Below are 24088 nucleotides of genomic sequence, written 5' to 3'. Positions count from 1 at the left end.
TGATGATGATGAAGACCATAGTAGCTCTTACTTCCTGCATGGCTAATTTCTGTCCTGCTTTGATTATATTTTGTGATCTATAGAATAGATTCAATTATAAACTCTTTTCTTAGATTTTTGAGATTAGAAAGGTTAAATAATTAAACTGAAGAGATGGAGAGACAGTACAGGGATTAAGATGCTTGTCTTGCATGTAGTTAACTCAGTTTTTTTCTCTGGTACCACTTATGAGCACTTCCAGGAATGATTCCCGAGCATTGAGCTAGGAGTAAGTCCTGAGCACTGTCAGGTGGGGCCTACCATCCTTCCCTCCAATAGGGTTATGTTCCTACACAGTGATCTCTAACACAATTCAACACTTTATGATGCCAATATGAACAAAAGTCCAGTGTTTCTAATTAAAATCCAGTGACCACGACCTCACCTTCTATGTGGCTGGTGAGCAGTTACTTCTTTGGGATTCAACAAAGATGATTCCCAGGAATGTTTCTAGTATATGTAGCCCTCACTTCTCCCCAGTAGCTCTTTCACACTTGCCTTTTCAACACCTTTTCACTTGAAACTCTGCCCTTTTCTATGGATGTTTGGGGAATCACAGGCTTGGAAGAAAACAAGGTGAAATGATCTATCTTAATTTCATGAAGTCCTTGGAGAATTGATAGAAACTATGATTCTAGAGACTCTTACCTAGAGAGTCAAGGACTCAGAGAGTTCACACACCTCTGTCCTCTGAGTTTACAACCTTGGAAAGTGCCATCTCTTGGTCACATCAGGAATCTATGCCATTTGTATGATTGGACTGATACTTAGAAAAATCCAGAGTTAATTTAGAAATCATGATATGTGTGCAATTTTTTTTCTGATAAGTGCTATTTGACACACTTTCTGAGAGGTATTTTCAATTATTTAAAACCCAGAATATATTTCCCTAGTCCTTTGTCTGGAGCCAGAGTTGAGGTATTTGGAGGGAGAGACCCAAAAAGTCTGAGGGGGCTGCAGGAAGCTAGACAGTCAGCTCTCCTCCTGCCCCAGAGCCTCCTTAACACCCAATGATGTGAAAGGTGTTATTCCTCCTCATCTGGGAATTCTGTGGCTAGGGTGGAAGAATATGAGAAATTGTTCTGCTTTAGGTACCAAGGGAAGTTTCTTGTAATTGGGGTTATTTTCTCTGAAATTGAAACCTACCAGACTCAAGGGATACATAAAAGCTGTGGTTGTGGAGCAGTGCCTCCAAGCACAATCAAAGATACGTAAGGGCACCAAATGGGAATATTGGCTTTCCAACTTTATGTCATGACTTCTCTTTAAAGTCCTCTCTGCTTGTCAGAGGAATTTTGAGAGAAATTATACTCAGTAGAAAAGATTTTCTGTTTGGGACTGAAGAGAGTTATAGGGTTGGGTGTATTCCTTGCACAGGGCTACACTGGTACAATACCTCAACACTCCCACACCCCAACATCATTAGGTACACAATAGAAGGTCACTCTTGACCTCTGCTGGGTGGTCCAGGAGATCTCTGACACCACTGTGTCCTCAGAACCTTTAGTGAACTGCCACCAGGTTCCTGGAATAGATAGAAACATAGCTCTAATTAGTGTGTTTCTCTAGTTGATAGAGTAATTGTGGAGGAACCAGGAAGTTACTATCTGATGGAGTTTTCTTTCTTTCAGGAATTACTCTTGCATGCCTGATAGTTCCTGTGGCCCTTGGGGTCTACATGAATTACAGGTGGCCAAAGCAATCCAAAATCATTCTTAAGGTAAGCAGTGAATGCATCTGAGACTCCCACATAGGCAGAGACCATCCGGGAACAGGCAGGATATAACACTGTCTACAACTTGTGTTTGGATCCAAACTAAACTTCTGAGTCTTGTTCTTTTAACCCTGTAGATTCTGAAGAATAGGATCTGTAGAGCCTATAGAATCTAGAGATCCCATAGACTCTATTGAATGTTTAGAGTCTATAGATCCCTTAGAACTATAAAACCTTTAGAATTTGTAGATCCAATAGATTCTTTAGATTCTGAAGAACATCTAGATCTTATAAATCTTTCAGATTCTATAGAACCAGTGGATTATATAGAACATTTAAAGCCAATAGAGCTTATAAATTCTGTAAAATTTCTTAAAAAAATTTTTATAAAACCTGTTGAACCTATAGATCTTATAGATTCTATAGATCTTATAGACATTGTAGATCATATAGGAGGACATCACCTTGCAGGACAAACCCTAATACTATGTTGAAAAGTGTGGGCCAGAGTAATAACACAGCAGTAGGACATTTGCCTTGTAAGTGGCCAACCTGGGATGGATGCAAGTTTGATCCCTGGCATCCCATATGGTCCCCCGAGCTTGCCAGGAGCGATTTCTGAGCTTGCACAGAGCTAGAAGTAACCTCTGAGCACTGCTGGTATGACCCAAAAAGGAAAAAAGAAAAAGAAAAATGTGGATCTTTGATGAGTAAAGACTATGCCCCAGAGGCCTACAAGCAAGCTCCACACTCTCCTTAGAGCTACAACTGGTAAAGGGGGCCATACAATGATCCACAGGATGAAGGACTGAACCTGGATTTATGGGACACATTTTCCAGGAGAACATCAGCAAGAGCTTCTTCCACACAGGAGGAACTGGCTGGAACACTGAGGAACAATGTGCCAGAACCTACCAACTCTTCATAGATTGTTTTGTTTGATGGGGAAGCAATGCAAGTCCTTGCACACAAGTGTCTTTGTGGATGTACCTGCTGGTGCAGGCAGCTGCTCCTGCTCAGGTCTTGGAGGGTCTTGTGGGGCAGCATCAGGATGGACCCCGAGTTCCACACACCTAGTTGAGCTACAGCCCTGAGCTGAAAGGGCCCAGCTATGGAAAGGTATTCAGAATTTCCAGCTAGAGAGATGGTCCATGATGTCACTCTTGTGAGTGAGCACATTTCATTGTGAGTGGGCGATTTTCAGCTGGGTTCTTTCAGCTGTGCTTGTGAACTCAAGTCCCTTTGCATCCATTACTGTCATTTCAGCTGGGATATCTCCCAAGGCACCATGGTTCTCATTTTCTTTTTTTTTTTTTGGTTTTTGGGCCACACCCGTTAACGCTCAGGGGTTACTCCGGGCTATGCGCTCAGAAGTCGCTCCTGGCTTGGGGGACCATATGGGAAGCCGGGGGAATCGAACCACGGTCCGTCCAAGGCTAGCGCAGGCAAGACAGGCACCTTACCTCTAGCGCCACTGCCCGGCCCCCTCATTTTCTTTTTAATTGAGTTCTCATGCTTCTCTCATTCCCATTGTTCCCCCCCCCTTTTTTTTTTGGTTTTTCGGGCCACACCCGTTTGATGCTCAGGGGTTACTCCTGGCTAAGCGCTAAGAAATTGCCCCTGGCTTGGGGGGACCATATGGGACAATGGGATTCCCCGGGGGGGGGGGGATCGAACCTTGGTTCTTCCTTGGCTAGCGCTTACAAGGCAGACATCTTACCTCTAGCGCCACCTCGCTGGCCCCAACCCATTATTCTCTTTTATTAAAATAAAATAAGGATAGAAAATGAGCATGGGAATTTATCTTCTAAGGATTCTGATTATTTATCTAATCCAAAAAAACCCCCAAAACACCCAACTATGACAGCAAAATCTTGAGGTTGTGTTTTCAGAACCTCTTCATTGTTTCATCAGAGTTAGTGTACATAGAGAAATTAGAAAACAAATGGATGTATACCAGGTTATAATTTTTTGTTTGCTACCATTGATAGTGCTCAGGGTCTACTCTTGGGAGAGTGTCCAGGAATCACTTCTGGTGGGGCTTGGAATTGGGATGATGATGATGATGATGATGATGATGATGATGATGATGATAGTAGTTGGGATCAAACCAGGTTGGCCATGTGCAAAGTAAATGTCCCATCCCTGTACTTCTCTCCAGTCCAATGTAGAAAAATACTTTTTTCTTGTTATTTTGTTTTATGTTTATGATTTTTAGGGCCACATCTGGCAGTGATCAGGGTTTGTTCCAGGGACCGCTCCTAGAGGGAAGCTAATCCCGCTGGATGTCGGCATTTAGGTCAGGGACTGTGCCATGGAAAAGAAAGAACATCTTGTTGACCTGCCCTTCTTGTGTTGATTCTTTAGATCGGGGCCATTGCTGGTGGACTCCTCCTGTTGGTGGTCGCGGTAGCCGGTGTGGTGCTTGCGAAAGGATCTTGGAATTCAGACTTCACCCTTCTGCTCATCAGTTTCATCTTTCCTTTGATCGGCCATATCTCAGGCTTTCTACTGGCTCTTCTTACTCATCAATCCTGGCAGAGGTACAGTCAAATAACTCATATATTCATGAAATAGGAGCTAGAGAGAGTGCAGAGTGTAGGGTACTTGGCTGATCCACTACCATCCTCGGCACTGCGTAGAATTCCCCAGCACCAGGGGCCGGAGAGATAGCATGGAGGTAAAGTGTTTGCCTTGCATGCAGAAGGTCGGTGGTTCAAATCCCAGCATCCCATATGGTCCCCTTAGCCTGCCAGGAGCGATTTCTGAGTATAGAGCCAGGAGAAACTCCTGAGTGCTGCCAGGCGTGACCCAAAAACAAAACAAAACAAAAAGATACAGCTTTGGGCCCGGAGAGATAGCACAGCGGCTTTTGCCTTGCAAGCAGTCGATCCAGGACCAAAGGTGGTTGGTTCGAATCCCGGTGTCCCACATGGTCCCCCGTGCCTGCCAGGAGCTATTTCTGAGCAGACAACCAGGAGTAACCCCTGAGCACCGCCGGGTGTGGCCCAAAAACAAAAACAAAACAAAACAAAAACAACAACAACAAAAAAAGAATTCCCCAGCACCACCAGGAGAGTTTCCTGAATGCACATCCATGAGTAAGCCCTGAGCCCTGTGTCCCCTCCTGAATTTTTGAATCAAAAGACCTCAAAATCAATGAGGGAGGCAGTGAAAATACTGCCAATGGCTCACTTTAGTGGCCAAAAGACATGAAGAATATTGACTTAGAGGGTGCATATTACCAGATAACTTGGCCTAAAGAGGGCAAAAAGCTCCTAATAATTCTTTCTGTGAAATAAAGAAAAGATCAGATTGATGGGAAGTTGTTACCTGTGATATAAAGGTAGGATTCCTGACTTCCCTTGTTGAAATCTGGATACTTTTTTAATCTATTATACCCATATTATAATCTTCTTGGGTTTTTGTTTTGTTTTGTTTTGGGGCCACACCAGCAGTGCTCAGGGATTATTCCTGGCTATGCACTCAGAAATCGCTCCTGGCAGGCTCGGGGGAAGGGGTACCATATGGGATGCTGGTAATCGAACCTGGGTTTGTACTGGCTCAGCCGAGTGCAAGGCAAATACCCTGCCACTGTGCTATCCTTCCGGCTCCTATTATAATCTTCTTATAACTAAAAATTAAATAGAATTTAGATAGTTTTATTAAGTAAAGAGGTTAAACTAGGGTCTGAGTAAGATTTAAGACATTAAAACCACTACCTATTATTGATGTCACCCATTTTTTAAAATTTATAATATCAATAATTTTTTGGGGGGGTATCATACCCAGTAATGCTTCAGGGACATGTGGTGCTGGGAAACAAATCAGCAGTTTCCACAGGTAAAGTATGCACTCCAGCTCTCAGCCCTCTGTCTCCTGAATCAAATTACTTACAAAGCTAATTATAATGGTTAAAAGGGGTAAGGAGGTAAACTTGGAAAAAGGATAGAAATTTACCTTAAATGTTATCATTAACTTTGGCATAAAACTTATATATACAAATATATATTTATATATATTTATAAGTATATATAAATATATATAAATATATTTATTTGCATATATACAAAATACTAAAAAGTATAGTCCATGTTGATATGCCTATGATGGGATACATTATCACACATTGATGAAGAGAACATAAATTGGCGTCAACTCTCTGCCATACACCTTATTTATTTTTATTGGATCATCATGAATTACAGAGTTACAAAATTATTAATTATGAAGTTTAAGGAGTACAATGTTTGGTAACCAATTTCTTCCCCAGTGTGTCAATTTCTCTCCACTAAGGTCCCCAGTTTCCTACCACCCCCTACCCTGACTCTGTGGCAGGAACATTTTCTCCCTCTGCCATTGTCATGGTGTTCCCTTTCCTAACTTATTCCCACCCACCTCACCTTATCTCCCAGTATAAGGCTTTCTACAGAAGACCAGTTCTCATGCACTGAGTATTGTCTTTGAGTATTTGACATTCCTCTATAAAGTTTCATTAGATTCCACATCTGAAAGAAATCATTCTGTTTGTCCCTCTGACTAACTTCACTCAGCATGTTAATCCACATTCATCCACATAGTAGCTAATTCTGTAAGATGATTTAAATCGTATTTGTAGTCCCATAAATATTTATACTTGTTATCTCAGTGATGTGACTTCTAGAAATTTGTCCTGAAACTTGCACTGCCGGAGTGGCCATGGGTATGAGAATATACACAGATGCTAATTGCAATGTTCTTTAGCAATATATACAAAAGAAGAAACAGTTTAAATATCAAACCATAGGGAGGTATGTTTGTTTAACTTGTGCTTACTCTGTGATGGGTGACATCACTGGTTTTGTAAAGCAGATTACATTTAAACTTTTATTATATGCATTTTTTTTTTTTTTTGGTTTTTGGGCCACACCCGGCAGTACTCAGGGGTTACTCCTGGCTGTCTGCTCAGAAATAGCTCCTGACAGGCACGGGGGACCATATGGGACACTGGGATTCGAACCAACCACCTTTGGTCCTGGATCAGCTGCTTGCAAGGCAAACACTGCTGTGCTACCTCTCCGGGCCCTATTATATGCATTTTAATGATAGATTTAGGTAATTATAATAAAATGACCCTAATACTGCTGTAGTTTTGATGTGCCCTTGCTGCATCTCATCACAACCAAAGTTTCTAAGACCCTCGACCAGTGCCCTTCTGTTCTTAGAGTTTAACAGTAACATGGTTTTAATAGTATTAAAAAGCAAAGAAAGTGGTGTGAATTTTGATTTCCATTTTGTTAAGGAAAATATTAAAAAAATGGATAAATTCTGGAAGAATAATACCAGAGGCCAATAGTGGTATGTGGGTCACTTCTGAGCACCAGGAGTGGTATTCAGTGATATTCAGGAGTGTGCTAGGAATCAAACCTGAGTCAGTCAGGTATAAGTCAAGAGCCTTGCTCCTGTGCCGTCTTTCTGGCCTGGTCGTTTTTCATTTTGAACAGATAATTCAAAATTATTTTAGTCTTTGTTTCCTTGTGGGGGTTGGGATAGCTCAGTTGGTGGGGTGTGAGCCTCACAGTGTGTCTGAGGCTTCAAGTGAAATCTGTGATCTGAACTTGTCCTCCAAGTGCCATCTTGCTGGCACTGGGATCCACTACACCACAAGAAGTGTGGGCTCCCGTGTGATGCATTCTCAGAGTTGGGCACAAGGCCCAGCAAATAGAGCCTTCGGGTGTACATTATTTCTGATTATCACAATAGCAGTTGCACAAAAAAGGGAAGAGGCTTGGTAGCTTTCCTAAGGTTTCCAAGAAAGACTTACTGCCTTTGAAACCAGAAAAGAGTAGAAGGGACATAAATAAAGCAGTGGAATTCCACAGGTGCTACTGGAGAAATTTTCATTTGGACTTTGAGGTTCCTGTTTAATAGGGAACACATGAGAGTATAACAGGTGGTAGATGATCTCTGGTAGGGGCATCCACTGGTCCTCAAACTACGGCCTGTGGGCCATATATTGTATTTGTTCCCGTTTTGTTTCTTCATTTAAAATAAGATATAGCAGATATAGCAGTGTGCACAGAAATTTGTTCATAGTTTTTGTTTTTACTATAGTTCAGCCTTCAATGGTGAGGTACAGTGAACTGGCCCCCTGTTTAAAAAGTTTGAGGACCATTGTTTGCAAGCCCCTCCAGAATGGTTAAATCACGGGAACCAAATTCATCCATCACATCCCACGTGGTGATCTTAGGACTGACTTGACAGTAAGTCTATCTCCAATGTTAATCATTAGGAAGCTAGACTGGTGCACTGTTGAATTATAACTGGGTTTTGACAGAAAGTCTCCCTACAGAGAAGTATAATCAGCATTCTTGGTTACTCCCCATACCAATGGCTTGAGAAAGATCAAGACTAGGGTTGCACCTGGATCTTTGGATCTTCACTCAGAAATTACTCCTGGCAGTGCTCTGAGGACCATCTGGGGTTTCAGAGATTGAACACAGCTTGCCTTGCATGTGTCTAACCCACTGAATTATCTCTCTAGCCCACTTGCCTAAATTTCTACAGCAGGCCTTGGCTTTCTGTTACTGTCTATCTGTGGACACAGATCCATTCCTTTTTGTGGATTCAATCTAATCTCTTGGGTCATCGTTTTGCAGACCCTGAAGTGTGTCTTCAGAAACACACACACACACACACACACACACACACACACACACACACACACACACTCCAGAAGAAATAGACTATATGCCAAGTGTTTAATTTTGGGTAATGGGGTAAGAGTAATTTTAGTTTCAGAATAGGTACTTACAAATAACTATTGAATGAATAAATCTTTTTGTTTGTTTGTTTTTATTTTTGGCCCACACTGGTGGTACTCAAAGCTTACTCTGGTTCTGTACTCAGGGGTAACAACTGAAAGTATTTGGGGGACTCTATTTGGTGCCAGGGATTCAAACTTGGGTCAGTATACGTAAGGTAGGAGCCTTATCTCCTGTAATATTTCTTCTTTCCCTAATGTTTATGTCATTTTATTTTTACTTTTATTTACTAAAAGTAAACTTTTTTTTAGTGCTCTAAACACATAGCTTAGATTTACTGATACAAATTGGAGAAAAATTCTGAAAATGTAAGCATTGTCTCTGTATGTAATTTGGACAATTTTTTTTATTGGTAGGTGCAGAACGATTTCCTTAGAAACCGGTGCTCAGAATATTCAAATGTGTGTTACTGTGCTCCAGTTATCCTTCTCTGCTGAGCAGTTGGTCCAGATGCTTTGCTTCCCATTGGCTTATGGGTCCTTCCAGGTTCTGGATGGATTTCTTATCATTGCAGGTGGGTAGCACATTACCCAATTGAAAATTGTTGACTGCAAATTCTTGACCTTGTGTTGGAGAAACAGCACAGTGGGTAGTGCATTTGCTTTGGACTTGGCTGACCCGGGTTTGATCCCCAGCATCCTATGTGGTCCCTTGAGCCTGCCAAGAGTAGTACCAAAGCACCAGGAATGATCCCTGAGCATTGCTGGCCATGGCCTAACACCCCCTAAAAAGAAAAGACAAGAAAAAGAGAATTGTTGACCTAAATGGCTGACTCTATTCCAATCTGATTCTATCTGGGCTGTCCCTGTGATACATTTTCAGCTTGACTTTTCTGAGGAAAACAAAGTGTGTAGATAGGATCCTTTTGCCTCCAACTGAGGTATCAGAGAAAAACACTAAGTCTCCATGGGAGTTTTGAGTCTAAAAAAGGCATTTGTTCTCTTCTTGAGGAACCTTGCTGCCTTCCAAACTCCAAGTGATTTCATAGTGCTTATGTGTTTGAGAATTGGACTGAATATTTGCCAACACATTTCAGTTACTGGGATGTGTAATTTCTAAACTCTTGGGACCATTGAAAGTTTAAAATGCTATTAGGGAACATATTTTAAGTAAGGAAGCATGCAACGATTACTGATGGAATTGATTATAAAGGTTATTTTTGACGTAGTAATTCATGATCTACCGACACATCAACCCCCAAATTTTATGCCAAGAGATATCCTAGTAGAATAAAACTCCTAAGTTTAGGTCCAACTAGTTTTGGTTCCTTCTTGTGGTAAGATAGTTTACCAACTGACAGATCCATGGTGAGAACGGTTGAGCATCTATTATGAATAAGCCATCCATAAAACATGTGGAATGAGTCTCAGTCACAAATGGCCCCTTCTAAAAAGAGCCACTTTGTTGTATCCTGTACTTTTTTTTTCTCCCTTTCCCCTTTCCCTTTCCTGCATCTTTGTACAAGTAGGACCCAGAGAAAAGAGGAGATCTAATGTATCAGCAGATGTATAATGTCACCATGAAAGTCCTTGCTAAAGAGATGTTTTCAATTTTTTTTGTCTCTTCACCCCCAGCATATCAGCTGTACAAGAGGAAACAGAAGAGCAAACATAGGGAACAGAAGACAGTATGTGTGGAAGGATGCGTTGAGCAGTCCGTCCCTTTCAAGGGGACCAGTGAAGAGCTGGAGGTGAATGAAGACGCCTCTGGGACTCCTAGGCTGACAGAGATAATGGAGCTCCATGAGCCTCTGTAGCTGTGGACTCCTCTGCTGTGCACAGGGAGCCTGAATCTGAACAGATCAGAGGTCACTGGGACCAGTAGAAACAGTGCTGTGCTAGTGTGTGGATTTTGTGGACAGGGTCTGTGTGATATTGAGTTTTAGTGTAAGTGTATTTCTATACTTTGTGTAGCTAAATATGCACTTTGCTTATCTTATAGAATTTTAAGGGGGACATTGGGTGCCATGAACAGGCCATGTTTTGTCACTGCCATTTGTATTCTTGTCTTTCCACACAGAAGAGGGACAGCCTGGTGTCAAGTTGTCACCTGGGGCAGTTTAATCTCCAGGTTGAAGGCTCTGTTGAGCAAGGTCACCTTCCTAATCTGTGACTAGGACAGAGTCTTGGCTTTTTTGACTCTGATTCTTTGGCACAAAGGAATTAGCAGCTCTGATTTAAGACATGGGTGGGGGCCTTTCTGGAATGATTGTTGTCCCCAGAGCCTAAAACCCTTTTGAATTACAGATGTGATAATACAGGCTTGGGTGGCGTTTAATGAACACAAAGGTTAAAAGGTGAATGCTTTGTATTTCTACTCCCTTCAGATAAGAAGAGACATCCTTCTAATGTATATTTATGTGGTATCTTGTTTTCAAACCACTTGAGATGATCACATAGCTGTTTCACAGTCATTTAATGGCATATTATGAAGAATTCTCATGCATCAGTTTTTGACCTACCTCACTCTTTAGAAAAGAGAGTTCACAGAAATGTTTCATTATGCTCTGGAAGGACTGTCATTTCTTTTCTCTTCCTTAGGCATAACCATTAGAATGTTCAACTGTTCAGTCTTACAGTGCTGCTACAAATAACCCGATCCTGTGCAAGTATTTCTATTGGATGACTTCCTACACCTGATCTGCCAGGTGTTGCCTATGAAGGCATTGGACGAATTGTTCTTTGGCAGGATGGTACAGGCATCTGAGAAGGGTAGCTTCCAGCCATGCGAACCCAAAGAATTGATTCTGACCTGTGAAATTACCTTATTAAAAAAAATTGCCTTGAAAAAAATGAAGTACTTTTCATCACCATTATGTTCTCTGTGTGCTCTCTGGTTGCACTTTTGTCCTTTTGGATGGATACATTTAAATAGTTATGGTGACATAGAGTGGCCCTATGTTTGAACCAATTCACCTCTAATTTTTTTCCTATGAAGATATGTTTTGTACATACATATTGCATACACAGTGTTTATTAGTTCCTTAATTGAACTTTAATGTTAGAATATTTATTTTTTGATATAAATTGTGGTAAGATTTCCTTTTGACAGTGCATTTGGTTTCTTTAAAGGAGTCTATTGGTGGTTTATACCACACCAGCTGTACTTCTTGTCTTCCTCTGCAGCAAATAGTGCTGCAATCGCTGTAACCCAGACTGTCTCCTGCTTGATGTCAGCAAAATATTTTCCTTATGTTTTTAATTGATCTATGAAGTAAATAGGTATATATTCACTTCATTTTAATATAATTTTCATGTCTGATATACTTAGAATCCAATTTTTCAGCCTTATTGAATTGTACCAGTATTATATTAAATAATTTAACTTTATTGATTTGAGATGCAACTTGAACATTTAATTCTCCAATGATGTATTTATATTGGAATTCTGTCATCCTTTTTTCTCTTTGACTTGTAAGTTTTGAATGTAAGAAGGTATATAGTCTTGAGATCACATGGTTTCAAATATTGTTCTGCATTTCCGAAAGCTACTGTGGACTAATAAAATAACAATGCTTATTATGGCATTTGAAAAATAATCAAGACTCCCTTTGGAGGTAAGATGAGAAAAGCCCATTGATTATTGATTCTCAACTGCTTTTCATCTATATGGGGGTTCCCATCTATTTGACTGAAGCAATCTCTCTATTAAAAAATTAAGCCTGTGTTATATAAAGATCTGCCTTATGGTTTATAGTCTTGTGCTGGAGAGGTCACTTTGACAAACAACACAGAGTTGTGCAAACATTTTGAGGTCTAAAATGAACTTTCCTGTATTAAAGAATTCCCAAAAAGTTATAAATGGTTCTTTGACATAGGGAAACTGGTCAACCGCAGAACTGTTGTGAAGGCTTAAACTCGTGCTCAGTTCAAATTACAACCAGATCTCTACAAAATCTGTCATTGTAATAGAGAACAGCACTGATTCTTGACATTAAAGATCAGAATACCTTGTTCTCCCACATAGCCATTGTGTGGTCTCTCATTGCTTCATATTTGGCAGTCCGTGCATCCACCCTCCTTGAGGTAACTCAAAGTTAAGTTCTCTAACGTAACCGGACCAAAGCTAGCTGCAGCATTGGACAGGCTTTCTCTTTGGCTAAAGATGTTGATGTAACTTATCTAAATGAAGGACAGTATGTTGAGGCTGGAATGTCTATGAAGCTCAAAAGCAGAATCTGAGATACAGTGTTTAGGAGAATGAGCCTGCATGAAAGAGGCAACTGGACAGCTGGGATGCACAGGAAAGTGGAATAACATAGCTTTGTCAGAGTGTGCTGTTGTGTACACTGTATGGGTGTGTGTGGGTCCTCATGATGGGGCCAGCTGGTTCTGAACATCTACATAAACACTTGCAAAGAATCTACCATTGTCATTAGACCTTACTTAGTGTACGTCGTCTTTGGAGAAGATTCACTGTGAGGAATGGATAAAATTAATTTCCTTCCTTTGTTCCTTCCTTCCTTTTTTCCTTTCATCTTCTGGCTCTTTGCTCAGGGATCACACCTGGCAGGGATCAGGGGGGCCTATGAAGTACCATGAATAAAACCCAGGTCAGTCAGTAGCAAGGCACACACCCTCCCTGTAAAATTACATTTCGAAACTTGCAACTCCTTATTAACGAATCAGGTTACAAATTCAGCCACTTCTAAGGTCAGAAAGATCTTCAAAGCTTGACATAGTTTTGGTCACTAAGGAATGGTGGGAGCTGGAATAACTAAAAAGGTATTGGGTTCTGGTGCCTTCCCAACATCCATCATTTCCTTTTTCTTTATTAACAACCAAGGACACCATTCTTGAAATTGGAGGTTACTGTGTGACATAGCTCTTGTTAGGAAGTTCAAAGTCGTAGTCTGTGAATGTGAAAAATTTTTCACAAGGCACTCACAGAGTTTCTTGTACCAGGTGTTCCCATTACTGCACCCCACTCTATCCAGGGGATCCACAGCTGGAGCAGACAGTCATTTCCAGCCTAGAAAACAAAGGATGAGATATTATTTGTTGTCAGATTTTTTTGTGTATTTTTGGGCTACACCCGGTGACGCTCAGGGGTTACACCTGGCTACGCACTCAGAAATTGCTCCTGGTTTGGAGGACCATATGAAATGCAGGGGGATCAAACTGCAGTCCTTCCTAGGTCAGCCGTATGCAAGGCAAACGCCCTACCCCTTAGCCACCATTCTGGCCCCTGTTGTCAGTTTTTCTTATTGAGGAGTACATCTGATGGTACTCAGAGGTCACACCTGTTGTATTAAATAATTAAAGAATGGAGCTGGATGGCGATGGATGGTGAAGGATGGATGCCTTTGTTCTTAGGCTCCAGCCACGTGGCTTCATCCCCCATCAGTCGGAGGGTCTGGGGTTCAGGAAAGTGACGGGTATTGAATTCACTCACAGGCAGGCATCAGGAAGCATCAGCTTTATTCATAACCTTTTAAGCACTCAGCCATTCTTAGCTACCCTGCATCTTAATTCCTTTCAGCCATCTTCCTTTGACCTCCATGCTGGTTAAAGACCAAAAGGCCAAAGACCCAAAAGCCAGAGAGCCCAGCAGGGCAGAGAGCCCTAATCCCCTGGCTCAAAGGCTTATCTACCTTTCCCAAGACCCCTCCCAGGAATGGGCGGGGTCTTGCAGGTAAGGTCACACATAATATCTGGTTCCCAAGACCCCTCCCAGAAATGGGTGGGTCTCAGGTAGCTACACCTAAATCCAGGGTGTAGTTACATTTCAGAAAAGGGGGAAATGTTGGTGTACCTATCTGAGACCCACCCATTTCTGGGAGGGGTCTTGGGAACTGAATATTAGGTGTTACCTTACCTGCAAGACCCCACCCATTCCTGGGAGGGGTCTTGGAAAAGTTAGATAAGCCTTGGACCAAGGGGATTCGCCCTTTTCTGCGCTGCTGGGCGCTCTGGCTTTTGGGTCTCTGCGTTCTGGTTTTTGGCCAGCATGGAGCCCAAAGGGAAGATGGCTAACAGGAGATAAGACGCAGGGCTAGCAAAGTATTGCTGTGCTTGAAAGGTTATGAGTAGGCCACACACATGTGGTGGATGGGGCATGAATAAAGTTGTTGCTTCCTGATGCCTGCCTGTGAGTCTGATTCCGCCGTTCACCTGGGCCTGGGACCTGCCAGTTCATGGGGGTTGCTGAGCCATGTGGCCTGGTATGGCAAAGAGAGAAATCCACCTCCATCCAACGCCATCCAGCCCCATAGTTATCTATTTAATGCAAGAACACCTAGCTCTGCACTCAGAAATCATGCCAAGCAGTGTTAGGGTCATTCCTGATGGAGTTCAGGGCTTACTCCTGACTCTGTGCTCAGGGAGCCATACATGGGCTAATGAATTGGAACCATTGCAATAGCTGTAACCTGTACAAGGCAAGTGACTTCATCCCTAATTCTCCAGCCTCAACTGCTGCCATTCTTGAACTCTAGGTTCAACTTTATCACTTACTTCTGAACAAACGTTTTTGTTTCCTTTGCCTCACCCAACGCTGCTTAGGGCTCACTCCTAGCTCTGTATAAGGGATTACTCCAGGTGGCTCTCAAGGGACCACCTGGGATTTGAGAATTGACCCTGAGTAATATCCTGCCCACTGCTACTGCATAGTCCTGAATATGTTTTCCTAAGAAATCTCTAATTTGTATAAGTTATCTGATTGCATTTAGTTCTTTGCTGTCAGCATAGTCCATAAAAACTAGGCCCCATCATTCCATCTCAGCCAGCCCAGTGCCACCAACCATCTTTGAAAGTAACAGAATTCCCATTCCCATAGCTATCGTTCTGCAATCTGAGTGAAGCATGATGCAGAAGTTGTTGATTCTCGTTAGCTTTGGAGCCAGTTCCAAAGATGCTACCCAGTAGGGGCCAAACTTACCAGTTTTGTGCACTTTCTGGAACGTTTCTGTCACAAATAGCACCAGACCCTCAGAAACAAGACACTCAGAAATAAATCCGTATATTTGTCATGACCGGAAATCCAAGTTAAATTTAAGAAGGACAAACCAAGAAGTTCCTGTGCAATATCATTTGTGCTAAGGGAAGGAAAGTTGTCAGAAATCAGGAGTCAGCAGATCATGTTCATACAGAGAATTAAAAGCAGGCCAGTTTTCCCACCACTTGCCAAAGAGGCTTTTCTTGCTTCACTTCATGTTTCTTGCTTCTTTATCAAAGGTTACATGATCATATACCGGAGGACAGTCTCAGGATATTCAAGCCTATTCCATTGATCTGTAGGTCTAATCCAGTGCTTTGCTATTTTAATTACTGCTTTATAGTACAGTTTGAAGTTTCCCAAGGATTGCTTTTGCTATTCATTGAGGTTTATCGTTCCATTTGAATTTCAAAAGTGTTTGAGCTATTTCTTGGAAAAAAGTCATGGGTATCCTTATAGGGATTGCATTAAATCTGTACAATGCTTTGGGACTACTATGACAATAAGTGTTGAAACGAATCACTCTGGAAAAGAACCAGGTGCTGAAAGGAGATAAAGTAATAATATTGCAAACCAGAGTCTAAAAAGGAGAGAGGAGAGAAAAGAGGGGAGAGGAGAAAGAATCATACATTGTGACTGAAAATGATGAGCAACTTCGTAGCTGTGTTATCTCATGGGGTTTCAATTAAAGAATTTATTTTTAAAAACCTATGAATTAAATTATTGAAAATAAACAGGCAGAACAATATTAGGATGCACCCAGGGTTGGTTATCTATGACACCATCCTCTCTCCCCCATGTTAGCTGAGCTGCTGTGGCTTTGCCCATCATTATGACTTGGAAGTGCTCTAAGAAAGGAGGCAGCTAGAGACAATCAGCTGGTACTATTCGCAGAGGCATGAGAAAGGGAGGCTGAAAACCTGAACTCCTTCATCCACACCCGAGCCTCACACCAGACATTGTGACTTCCAGGTCAATCGCTGTAGCATAGGTGTCTTGCTGAGCTGGGGCGCAGAACTTCCTGTCTCGCCATCCCAGTGTGTTTTCAGAACACACTGGCAATGTCTGTCTATTCACACTGAGGCTTGATCACGGTTCGAAGTGTGTTTTTATTTACAAAGTGATATGATACATTAACAAAGAGAGGATGTGGTTACAAACATATCTGATAGCTCCGTTTTCATGAAAAAGTATATAAATATATTACAGAAACTTCTATATAGTAAACATTAGAACTTGATCCAGTAAACAACTGCTACTTTTTTTTTGTCTATGCCAGCATTACCGTCATTTAAAACTTCAATACTGGTTTCAAGTATATCCTATAAAATAGCTCTATTAAAATACTGGAAAAGAATTTTTGCTACAAACGAGATTGGTACATTGAAAAAATACTTGGTGTGTCTTTAGAATAATGTTCACAACAATCAAATGCGGCCTAATCATTCCTATTATACACATTACTTAGTGTTAATTAAAAAATGATCATTGATTAAAAATAGCTGTAAAGGTTCAGCCTTCCAACGTTCTTTATGCTATGAAGAGTGCCCCTCTGAGGTAGAGGAGAATCGTGCTGGTCTACGCAATGCTGCCATGTTTTCTCCTAAAGAGAAAGCAGGGGCGTTTGCTGGAGGTGAGAAGGGGACAGGCTCCAGAGGCCATTTGCTTTACATCATTTCAGAGGCATGGGTTGCTCCTTTTGCTCTTCTTCAGACTGAAGACGTGTTAGGACATAAAGGATAACTTGATAGCAGAATATATACTGGTCCTGTTGCAAAAGAAATATTTATTATGAGAGGGGAGATTTTAGGCACATAATATACTACATCTGCGAACCACTTCAGAACCATTAGAAGTGATCTTCACACAGTTTTGAAAATAGGAAGCAAGTTTGTTATAACTCTAAATCTAAAACGCAAATTTAGAACTATTCAGGGTCAGAAAATAATTGAGGAAAAATGTGGGGGCTAAAGACATAGCACAGGGCTTCAGGTGCTTGCCTTGCATGTAGATGACCCTTGTTCAATCTCTAGCATTGCTCATCCTAAGCACTGTCCAAAAGAAGAATTTGACAGATAGACCCAGGTATATTCTCTGCTCTCAAACTTGGGGAATGATTCCTTCCTTTGATTTATGGGGCTTTCTCGTCTCTCTGGAGAAGCCTGCATTCTCTCTCAAATGTATTTAATATATTAAATAAAATTTATTTAATTTAAAAATAAAAAAACAAAAATACTGCATAGGAGACCTCACCCATTAAAAAAAGCTCTGGCACCTTTCTTCTTTTATGCTTTTAAATAAAATTCTAAATTTAACTATTAAAAAAAACGAAAACAACAAAAGGATGAAACAGAAGCCAGACTGGAAAACCGAAGAGAGAAATCTGGGGAAAGAAAGGTGAAGAACTCCAGAATGCAAACTAAAGTCATCACTGATATGTGGATAATTTCAGGTTGCTGTGTTTTAATGTTATATATGACTTGGTCTCAGAAAAGGAAAATTAACTGCTAAAAAATTTCTTCATGACTTTAGGAAATATTTAGAAATTACTAACCACTTAGTTACATAGCAATTGTATTTAGAACAAAAGAATATAAAGATAAAATTGGGAGTTGGTTTCTTTTCAGCACTTTTGCAAGGTACAATTATTCTCTACAAAGTTGGTAGTGCTGAAAAGAAACCAACTCCTGGCTCTGTGCTCAGGCCTCACTTCCGGTGGGATGTGAGGGACCCGATCAGTGCCAAAACACTTGGGCTGGTTACATGCAAGGCACCTGTACTGTCTTTCCCACCCCACATTAGAACCTGTTGATCTCTGTTCTGCTCATGTCTTGGAACTCTATTCCTCTTACACATGTCATCTCAAACTCTCGGAGCACCCATCCCAGCAGCCTGCTCAGTCAGTCCTGCCAGAACATCCTAGCCCATACTGTCAGGATACTTCTGCAACTTAACTTGTATAGTCTGTACTCTTCTCCCCAGACTGACTCTAGTTCTAACACAGTAGACAGAATGGTCCTTGGTCATGTGAGTGTGAGCACACCACTTGAAAAAGAGAAGTGATTTAGTCAGAACTTTGAAGAAACCCAGAATTTTCACAAAGACCCTCACCAGGAGATGCCCAGCAACCCTTACCTCTGTTTGAACCATTCCATGTCTCTGGAGTCTCATGCAGCGAACTAAATCTGAGAAGTCAAACTGCCAAAGAAAACAGAGTCTCAGTGAGGTAAGAAGAGTCGTTGGAATTGAACCCCAGAGTCTCACATAGGAATCGCTGATTCAAAATTCTCTTCATTTACCCCCCCCCCCTTTTTTTTGTTTTTGGGCCACACTTGGTGACACTCAGGGGTTACTCCTGGCTATGCGATCAGAAATTGCTCCTGGCTTGGGGGCCATATGGGAGACCAGAAGATCGAACCACGGTCCATCCTAGGTTAGTGTGTGCAAGGCAAGTGCCCTACTGCTTGCACCACTGCTCCGGCCCCTCTTTATTCCATATTCTTTTAGTCTTGGAAACCTCTACTTAACAAAGTTGGTTGGTGAACTGACATTTCCATATTTGAGACCTCCATTTATGATCTTTCTGAGGATTAGGTGAAGTTTATCTCTTTGAAAATTTCTCAAAGAAACTCTCTTTCCTCTGAAATTTGATTTCTTTTTTTAAATATAATTTTTATTTTGATTGTAGTGGTTTACATATTGTTGACAATAATATTATGGGTACATATTTATGAAATTTGATTTCTAATGTTACTTCTTGTTTAAAACAAAAAACCTATTTTCCTTATTTTATTCCACAGAATAAAATTAAGAGGTTTTAATTTCCACTAATATTTAACAGTATGAAGTGAGGAAGAATTTTTTAATTGGTCTTAAATTATTATGGTACAGAGTGTAAAATAAGACAGAATGCCTTTAAGACAAGGAGATAATGATTAATAACATCTTATAGTAAGATATCCTGGCATTTATTTATTTATTTTTGGTTTTTCGGGCCAAACCCATTTGATGCTCAGGAGTTACTCCTGGCTAAGCACTCCGAAATTGTCCCTGGTTTGGGGGGACCATATGGGACACTGGGGGATCGAACCGCGGTCCTTCCTTGGCTAGCGCTTGCAAGGCGCTATCCTGGCATTTAAAGGATATTTATTTTGATTTAGACTTTTAAGGGAGATCAAAATTGTAGACTGGACCCTATCATTAAGCTTTATTTCCAGCCTAATAACTTATATTAGGCTACAATATTAGCCTACAATACAATACCATACCTACAATACCCTAATATTACTGTAGGATTTTTTAAATTCATTTTCTTCTCTGATATGTCAATCCAAACAGATTAAATTTAAAGAGAAATGATTTATAAATGAAAATGTTTAAAAATACTTGCATTTCTACTTTATAAGATAGTAACAAAAAGAATATCTTTTTAAACTTAATAAAATATAATTTGTAATTCAATATTAGTATCTTAAAAATGTGATAATAGTACTACTTTTATTTTACATAGCCTAGAGACTCTAAAGGGAGACAAGCACAAGGGAATTCTTAGTACATTGTTAAAATAAAAAAAAAAACAAATAAGACAAACATAAACTTAGAAGACATTTCTTTTTGAACAACGTTTTACTAAAATACAACTCTAGATAGTGAGAAAATGGTGTCATTTGTGTAAATGGGTAAAAGGAATTTTAAGAGTACCAGACATTATTAAAGAACCCACTATTGTTTCTGAAAGCTCAGTATCTTTGTACTCACTTCAAGATCTTGACTGATCAGGCCTAGGACCACATCGATGCAGATGAGGGTCCCAGAGCGGCCAATGCCAGCACTGCAGTGTGTAATGATGGGGCCTGTTCTGTGGACATGCCTCATGTAAGAGATGAAAGTGAGCAAGTCATCAGGCTGAGAGGGAGTGTCGTGGTCTGGCCATGCAGTGAAATTCAGATGAGAAATATGCCGCACCTCTGCTGTCTAAAGTTAGATCAAAATATAAGGACACAAAGGAAAACTATATTGGTCACACATTCCTTCACAATATCATTTTGGCACTTCAAATTTTGGCTTGTCCATGAGAAGTGGAAGAGATAAAAAGACTTCATCAAACATCTTATGGTGGCCTCACATCTTTTTTGTAGGGGGACACACTTTGAAGTACTTAACTTTTATTAAGGAGTTATTCCTGCCTCTGCTCTGGGATCACTCTTGACAGTGACCTGGGACCATATGCAGTGTTGGGGATTTGAAGAGGGCAAGGCAAGCACCATAATCCTGAGATATTTCTTAAGTCTATATTCCCTTACTTTCATTTAAATATCATCTATCTATCTATCTATCTATCTATCTATCTATCTATCTATCTGTCTGTCTGTCTGTCTGTCTGTCTGTCTGTCTGTCTGTCTGTCTGTCTGTCTGTCTGTCTGTCTGCCTGCCTGCCTGCCTGCCTGCCTGCCTGCCTGCCTGCCTGCCTGCCTGCCTGCCTGCCTGTCTGTTTGTCTATATTGTATTTTAGGCCACGAGTCACGCTCAGGGGTTACTTCTGGCTTTGCAGTTAGCAATCACTGGCAGTGCTCAGAGGGACCACATGGATACTGGGAATTGAACCTGGGTCTGCTGTGTGTAAGGCAAGAACTGTATTATCTCATTGGGCACTGTACTATCTCATTGGGCCATTTTTTCACATATTCTTCTATCTTGTCATCCACATACTAAAACTTATGATAGAATACCCCTTTTTTAAAACCATTTTCACATTTCTAAATTTTACTTATTCCTCGTAGGCTAAGTGCTACCTTTTTTCTTTAAATAATGGGTAAACTGATAAAAACAGATCAGATATGTAAAAAAAAACCCCATATATTGAATTATCACCTCACACCTGTTGGAAAGATTCTTACTAAGAAGACAGTGTTGGGGCCAGAGTGATAGTAGAGTGGGTAGGGGCTTGTTTTGTATGTGGTCAAATCGGTTTCCGTCTCTGGCATCCCATATGATCCCCAGAGCCTACCAGGAATGATTCCTGAGCACAGGGCCAGGAATAAATCCTAAACACAGCCAGGTGTGGCACAAAAACCACCAACAAAAATGACATGTGTTGATAGGTTTGTAAAGAAAAAAGGTATTGCCAACTCCCTTCCCCAGTACTGCTAATAGGAGTATACTTCGATATAGCCACTATGGAAAACTGTATGGAGGGTTTGCCAAAATGAAGCGTATATATGCTATATGATTCAGCAATTCTACTTCTGGGTATTTAACCAGACAAAACATAAACATTAGAAAATATATACCCATTTTCATACCCACTGAAGCCACGGCACAAAAAAATGCTCTGGGTATCAACTCTGGATGGATCCTATTCATCCATGCCCTACAGCTGGAGAAACTGTGGATACTGACTCAATGGAATATTATTCAACTCTACAGGGAGGTACTCTTGGAGGTCAAGGAGAGCTCCATGACAGCAAGATGGCTTGCAGACAGAAAAGAGCTAGATCCCAGGCACAGACCCATATGCCATGTGTAACTCTGGTGGCACTGCCACTTGGGATCTTCAGCTCCACAATACATGTGTGCATTGTTAGGTGTGGTGTGATTCTCATTAGCAGATGGGAATTTGATTCTTCAAGTTAGTAAGCTGTAAAGAAAAATCCTAATTGTCTCCATAAAGAGAATGTGGCATTCACCAAATGTGCCTCTATTTGCTAAAGAATTCTTCTCTATCGGGGTCACCTCCAATGGTTTTTGGAGGATACTATATCTACACTCAGCAGTGCTAGTGCCAAAGATCAAATTCAGGGCTTCCTGGGGTTAGAGCAAATGCTCAACTGGTAGGATATTTGCCTTGCAGGCAGCTGACCCCAGGTCAATCCTCATAAAATCCCATATGATCCCGAGTCTGCCAGGAGTAATCCCTGAGTGCCACCAGGCTTGGCCCCCAAACACCAAAACAAACAAACAACAAAACCTAAAAAATACCCAACAAACTCAGGCAAATTCCTACATATTAGGCAACAATCAAACCCAGGGCTTCCTACATACGAGGCATATATTTGAGTTTGATCCTCAGCCTTACACTTGAACCATCTCCCTGGTCTGCAGAGTGCTTTTATTGTGGGGGGAGAAGAGGATCTGGGATATATCTGTGGTGCTCAAGAGGATACTCCTGCTCATTGCTCAGCAATTACTTGTGGTAGTGCTGGCAACTAACCAGTGTCAGCTGTATTCAGTGTAAGAGCCTTAACATTGCACTATCTCTCCAGTCTCACAAATTCTTTAAAAATAATTAAACTAGAATCATCACTCCGTGAAGCACCACCAACAAATATAAGCGATCACTGGCCCTTAACTAATATCACAATAATGACAATGGAAAGGAAAATACAAAGAAATAAAAACAAAAAAGTGATAGAAAGGACATTTTCCTTGTGACAGCATGGATAGATACTGAGGACACATGGTCTGCTTGTGAAATAAGTCAGTCAAAAGATTGATACTGAATGAGATCTCATGGGGGTTCATAATCTTTATCCTCACAGTGCTCAGGGACCTCCAGACATCCTGGTGACACAGCTCTGCTTGCCTGATGACTTTCATGCACAGAAGGTCCAGAATTACACCCAGAAGTACTCAGGGGAATAATCTGGTTTCAGGAATCAAACTTGGGGCCTTGTGAAATCAAGGCAGGTGCATTAGCCTTTTGCACTGTCTCTCTGACTTTCATGGTTCTAATTTTAGATAAGAACAAAACTCCAAAAGGAGAAAGCCACCAGTCAGCCAACCAAAATCAAAGCTTAATAACTCAGAGAACAAACTGATTACCAGAGGCAGAGGAAAAGAGAGTAGATGAAATGGGAGAAAGATGTTAGGAAGCATAAATATCCAACTATAAAATAAATAACTGATGGGAATGACCAGTAAATATAAAAAACTATAGTTAAATATCATTATAGTATATAACTGAAAGTTGCTAAGGGTATATATTAGAAGTTTCTTTAAAAATAATCATGAAGGTCAGAAGTTTACTGAGAAAGTTTGCATTCAGAAGACCCAGGTTCCATTCCTGGCACTGCAGAGTCCAAGCTTTGAGCCGGGACTAGCCCCTGTATATGGCCAGATGGGACCCTAAAATAAAACCAAATATACTTATGAAGAAAATTCTCATGCTCAACTTATACAACAAATAGAACTGAGTGATACACTTTGCTCAGATGAAATTAAGATTAGTTTCTTAGGAAAGCTAATATTTCAGTAAGAAAGATATTCTTCACACTAAATGCACATGCGATAATGTGAGGAGGTGGGGAGGAAAATGGCAGCATTACTTATGGCATGTCCATTTATCTAATTCAATCAAAAAACAGTCAGTGGTTAGGAGGCTGCAGGAGGAACTATTGAATGACAATTATATTATGACCATTCAAATATTCCCAAATTAATGTTAAGCTTCTTTATGAGGGAATGCATTCTACTGAAGTATCTTTCTTTATTTTGGTTATTTTTAACGTTCCCTTTTTATTCCCTTGTTAGTGTAATGGCTTAGTTGTGTGCTTGTACAGTTTAGCTACCGTGCTCATCAGCTATACAAGGTTGAAAT

General features: G+C 40.8%; 2 protein-coding genes across 2 annotated transcripts in view; one reads left to right on the top strand and one right to left on the bottom strand.

The window, feature by feature from the left end:
- SLC10A6 (solute carrier family 10 member 6) overlaps positions 1 to 10685 on the top strand; it is a 29735-nt gene extending 19050 nt beyond the window's left edge. Inside the window, exons 3-6 of the mRNA XM_049789773.1 lie at positions 1671 to 1759; positions 4121 to 4296; positions 8913 to 9070; positions 10131 to 10685. Coding sequence (XP_049645730.1) covers positions 1671 to 1759; positions 4121 to 4296; positions 8913 to 9070; positions 10131 to 10312 — 605 coding nt within the window. The 3' untranslated portion in view covers positions 10313 to 10685. The remainder of the gene's footprint in view (positions 1 to 1670; positions 1760 to 4120; positions 4297 to 8912; positions 9071 to 10130) is intronic.
- Positions 10686 to 16598: 5913 nt separating this feature from the next.
- PTPN13 (protein tyrosine phosphatase non-receptor type 13) overlaps positions 16599 to 24088 on the bottom strand; it is a 196595-nt gene continuing 189105 nt past the window's right edge. The window contains exons 45-47 of the mRNA XM_049789778.1: positions 20251 to 20466; positions 18628 to 18690; positions 16599 to 17260 (exon numbers count right to left, since the gene is read on the bottom strand). Of these exons, the coding sequence (XP_049645735.1) occupies positions 17165 to 17260; positions 18628 to 18690; positions 20251 to 20466 (375 nt within the window). The 3' untranslated portion in view covers positions 16599 to 17164. The remainder of the gene's footprint in view (positions 17261 to 18627; positions 18691 to 20250; positions 20467 to 24088) is intronic.

This window comes from Suncus etruscus, chromosome 16 (assembly GCF_024139225.1).
Source record: "Suncus etruscus isolate mSunEtr1 chromosome 16, mSunEtr1.pri.cur, whole genome shotgun sequence".
NCBI classification, from domain to species: Eukaryota; Metazoa; Chordata; class Mammalia; order Eulipotyphla; family Soricidae; genus Suncus; species Suncus etruscus.
This window is presented reverse-complemented; position numbering and strand designations above follow the sequence as displayed.